Here is a 4647-nt window from a genome sequence, read left to right as displayed (position 1 = left end):
GTGGTCCTGGCCCGCCCCCTTCGCCCTGAGCCCCAATCCCCGTCCACTTTTCCCAGAGCCTCCAAATCAATGCTCAATTTCGCCGACTACCTTCCCCGCTGACTGGCATCCTTTCCCCATCTCTCTACCGGTTAGAGATGGGGGGTGGGGGAGGAGAGAACGGGGATAGGAGCAAGCTTGCCAAAGGTACAGGCCCAAGTCCAAAGAGTAGAATCTAGAAAGCCCAGGTGCTAGTCCCTCGCCCTTCCCGAGTGTGCTCTGACGGACGGTAAAGGAGGAGGGAGCTGGCTGGGAGCAGGGACGGCTGTCCCCGCTCAGAAGCGATGGGGTGTGGGGAAAGGGCATCTGCGATCGGGTCCGAACCCCAACGGGCAGTCAGTGTGGCCGCAGGCAAGTCACAAAATGCTCCGGGCCTCAGTTTCCCCATCTTTAAGATGACCGAGTAAATGTCCCTTCTGGCTTTAAATCCTATGCTCCTACGTCTAGGCTAGCGGATGTATGGCACCGCCTCTCTGGAGCCGCTTTCCAAGCCCCTCAGCCCCGCCACTCCTCCTTCTCCCCCTCTTCTGGAGGGTGAGTGTGAGACCGACGCGCATGCGCACCTAGACATTTGCCGCGTAGCTTGCTCTCCCCCTCTTTTCTCTCCCCGCCCCTTCGCCCTCCCCGCCCCCTCCCTCTGCTCTCTACCTCCCACTCCCCCTTCCCTCCCCCCGCCCCCCCCCCCCCCCGCGCCACCTCCATCCCGGGAGCACAGGCGCGAGCACAGGGCCCTTGCACGGAGGAGGAAAAGGGGAAAACCCTCCGGCTCTCCCAAAGCTGCAAAGGACCCCTTTACAGGCTCCCCCCCCCCGTCCACGCCCCCCACCCCCCCCACCGCCTCCTCCCAATTGTGCATTTTTGCAGCCGGAGGCGGCTCCGAGATGGGGCTCTGAGCTAAGCCCAAGGCGAGGGGAGAACCAAGAGAAAAGGAGGGAGGGGGGACCTCGAGGTGTTTGGTTTAGGGGCGCATCCTCCCCGCCCGCGAGCTCCAGCGGAGGGGTTCTTAACTATTGCCTTCTCACCCTCCTTCCTCCGATCCCAGAGCTCGCTGCGCTTTGCAGAAAGAAAAGACAAAAATAAAGGCGGGGAGGAAAACGGGGGACCCCCCTGAAGGGGGGCACAGACTCAAAGGAGCCAGATCACGGAGGAGGGGGCTGTTTGCATCGGTCCCGCACCACCATGCTGAGCCCGCTGCTGCTGCTGCCGCTGGTCTTGGCTCTGGCCACAGCGGCGATGGATGGTGAGTGAGATTTCCCCCACCCTCACCCCCTCCCCCGAGGACGCCCCCTCCCCAGTCCCCACCTCTTACTGCAGAAAGGGGAGGGAGTCGCGGGGTGGGGGGGCCTTTTGTTATCCGGGTCCAGCTGACACAGCAGCGCCCCGGCTGGGGGCTGGGAGCAGGGGTCCGGCTTAGCGGGGGGTGGGGAGCCTGGTTGGAAGATGCTCCCAGGACCCCCCAGCTCAGACAAAGACCGGGATTGGGGGACAGACCTGGCGCCCCCTTAGTGCCACCGGAGATGGAGGGAGGCCTATGCTGTCTCTATTTCTGGCGGAGGACGTGTCCCGGGCCCCCCACCCCCACCCCCCATCCCTGTCTGAATTGTGAAGGAATCTGTATTTGCTTTAAACATCTGCAAAGGGGGGGGGGCTGCTCGGGCAGGGGTCTGCAGTGCGTTTCTAATGCGTAGAGGCAGAAGCCAAAGGGGGGAGTGATTTTCCGAGGTGCCCACCCTGGGTAGAGGTGTGAGAAGAGGAAGAAGACTTGGTCTGAAAGACTGGCTGGGCCTGGAACCGGGGTGGAGGCAAGGAGTTCTCAGAGGACCGGGCTCTAGCCCAGGCCTCGGGGGCTCCGCATCTTTCTATATTTCCCCTTTTGTGGGCCTCTGTCAGTAGCCAGGCTGGGGTAGAGCCCTGTCGGGATGGAGGTGGGAGGGGTGGGGGTTGTTATGCTACTTCGAATTTCCCTTCTTAATTTCTGGAGGTTTGGGATGAAACGTCAGACGTCATCAGGGAGGAGAGGGGCCGGGAGGCTAGTTGGGATCGCTGAGGTGGGGGCGCAGTTTGGACTAGGAGGAGAGTTTGGTGATGGGAGGGGGGGAGGTACGCTGCTGCTGTTTTGTATTCTGCAACTTAAGTGAATTTGTTTTTAATTTCTCCCCCCTCCCCCTTCTCCCTTTGCATAATGCAGGCATCAGCCCTAGCGGGAACTGTATGTGCTTTAGGGAACTGGGGGTGACCTCCTGTTCCCTCTCCTTTCTCCCCTTTAGCTATTTTCCTTCTTTAACCATGAGTCATGGGTTCAAGTCTTGTCTAAGTCATGAATAGAGACCAAGAGACTGGGGGTTGGGCTGGGCTGAGCCGAGCCCCAAACAGATTGGGGGGGGAGGGGGGAGAAAGTGTCTCACCACTCTTTTCCCCCAGGGGGCTCCCTACTCTGCCCGCAGCAAGAAATGACCCTCCCTCCCCAGGCCCCCCACACCTCCACCCCCACTTCCAATCTCCAAAACTTTGCCAAGTTTGGGGTTGGGAAAGTTTTTCTCAGAAATCCAAGTGCCCTGTCCCCTTCCTCCCTGACCTCAATAGAAATCAAAGACCCTCTTACTTTGGCTGATTGTGGGGCTGGGGAAGGGAGAAGTTTGGGGAGCAGAGCAATCCATGAAAGTAGAGAGGGGGAGATTCGATGCCTTCCCTCAATTATGCTGTGCTTCAGGATTTTCTGTCTTCTTTGGGCAAAGAGGAAAACAAAACCAGAAATTGCCCAGTTTAGAGGAAGAGAGAGGCTCCCTGCCCTCATCTCTTCCCACACCAGCCTATTTCGGTCTGTTGTACCCCAAACCATCATCTCTAACGCTTTTTTCTTCCATGAGGAGGTTCAAGTGTTTTCTCTTCACCATGGCATGAGAAGGGAAACCGAGGCAGAGAGAATTGGGCCATCTGGTTCCGGGACAGATTAGGACAAGATGAGAAGAGAAAAACAATTTGGTTGGGGGTGGAAGAAGCTGGAGGGGCCACTGTGAAGAATAGAAAACATCCTGAAATGTTCTCCCTGGCCCAGCTGGAGTTTCACAATGGGATGAGAAAGGGACACAGCTGTCCTATGTTCAGGGGCTCTAACGCCCGAGTTGGCTACCCCCTTGGGAGTGTGGGAGGGGCGGTGTTGCAGACACATTTAACTTCATTGCTTTTTGGCACTACTCTCCCTAATTACTGCCTGTCTCCAGTATTGCCCCTTCCCCAAATTCCATTATCTCAGGCCAAGCTGAACCCAGAAGAATGAGTTGAGGAGACAGTTGTAATATGGAAAGAACGATGAATGAAGCATAATGAAGTCAGGAAGCTAACTGAACACTAGCTGTGTGTGTATGGGCAAAATATTTCACTTTTTCAGACCTGAGTTTCCTCACTTATAAAATGGTGATAATAATCCTTCACTATCTGCCTCACAGGGCTGTTAAAAGAAAAGTGGTTTGTTTGTTTGTTTTTTTTTAACTCTAGAGTGATATATAAATTTGAATTAATAGGAAAACTTTGGGGTTTTTAGCTCAGTTTCCCTTCTTAGACACTTCTTTGCCATATGGTGGTAGTTGAGGGTATTCTCTTGGAACCAATAGAATAGCTGAGGGAAGAATTGATTGGAGTTCCTTCTCCCCAAATCCTCCTCTATTTACTCTACCCTGTACTCCCCTGATCTTCCCCAGATCATCTTCCTCTCCTTCCTCACCCCCCCAGCTCTGAACCCAGACTATATACCTTGTTCTCATACAAGAGTCTCCTAGTTCCCCTCCCTCCTCTCCACCCCTGTGCCCAGCCAGAGCAAGGAATCACCAGCCCAGACACACACGTAGGTGCCTTTACTTCTGGGAAGTTTTCTTTGGTCTAATCTCTCTCTCAACTTCTGCCCACAGTGAGATGGAAAATAGGTCTAATTCCTGGTCACAAGCCCCAGTCCGCCTCCTATAGGAACACATGAGGCAGAGTTCAGGAGAGGGTCCCAAACTATTCACTTTTGAGAAACCTCGAGGCACACGGAGAGATCTTGGATAAGTGTTTTCTGACCAGGGCTATCTCTCAGGGCTTCGGCCAAGGTGGGCCCGGAGACGGGTGCTTGGGGTGAGGATGCCCAGTTCCTCCTCTCAGTCCCCGGCTAGAGCCGAGCCCCAGGTTTCAGCTCCATCAGCAGGAATCAGCATTGTTTAGAGAAGGAAGCAGTCGGCTCTGGAGTGTTTCCGGAGCCTGTGGCCTGGAGGCACCAAGCGTGAAACCACCCTCTGTGGTGATGGAGGGAGCCCGGGGTGCTGGGGTCATTCGTCCCTTGCCCTCTCCTCTTTCCTCCCTCCCCCACCAGGGAAGATGCCCAGCTCTCAATTTACCCCTTCTCACCCTTCCAAGTGGCCCTGACTCGGAAAGGCCTTGGCAGGAGCCTAAGCTCTTTGCTTCTCTGTGTAGTGGGAGTTTTCCCCATTCCTGGCAATCCCAGGGTAAGGGTAGATAGCTGAGAAGGGGACTTAGCTCCCTCAGCCCCATTTCCTCACTATTGCTTCTGTGACGGTGTCATTGGCTGGGTTCACCCCAGGACAGCTATGTCATTGTCTCTGGCAATTTACACTT

General features: G+C 55.7%; 1 protein-coding gene across 2 annotated transcripts in view; it reads left to right on the top strand.

The window, feature by feature from the left end:
• Positions 1-499: 499 nt before the first annotated feature.
• LRP1 (LDL receptor related protein 1) overlaps positions 500-4647 on the top strand; it is a 105069-nt gene continuing 100921 nt past the window's right edge. Inside the window, exons 1-2 of one of the 2 annotated variants that reach the window (XM_074269895.1) lie at positions 500-573; positions 1082-1279. In XM_074269895.1, the coding sequence (XP_074125996.1) occupies positions 1219-1279 (61 nt within the window). In that variant the 5' untranslated portion in view covers positions 500-573; positions 1082-1218. Of the gene's footprint in view, positions 574-816; positions 1280-4647 lie in introns of those variants that run through there. The other variant, XM_074269893.1, reaches the window with a different exon arrangement.

The sequence above is a fragment of the Sminthopsis crassicaudata genome, chromosome 5 (assembly GCF_048593235.1).
Source record: "Sminthopsis crassicaudata isolate SCR6 chromosome 5, ASM4859323v1, whole genome shotgun sequence".
Classification (NCBI taxonomy): Eukaryota; Metazoa; Chordata; class Mammalia; order Dasyuromorphia; family Dasyuridae; genus Sminthopsis; species Sminthopsis crassicaudata.
This window is presented reverse-complemented; position numbering and strand designations above follow the sequence as displayed.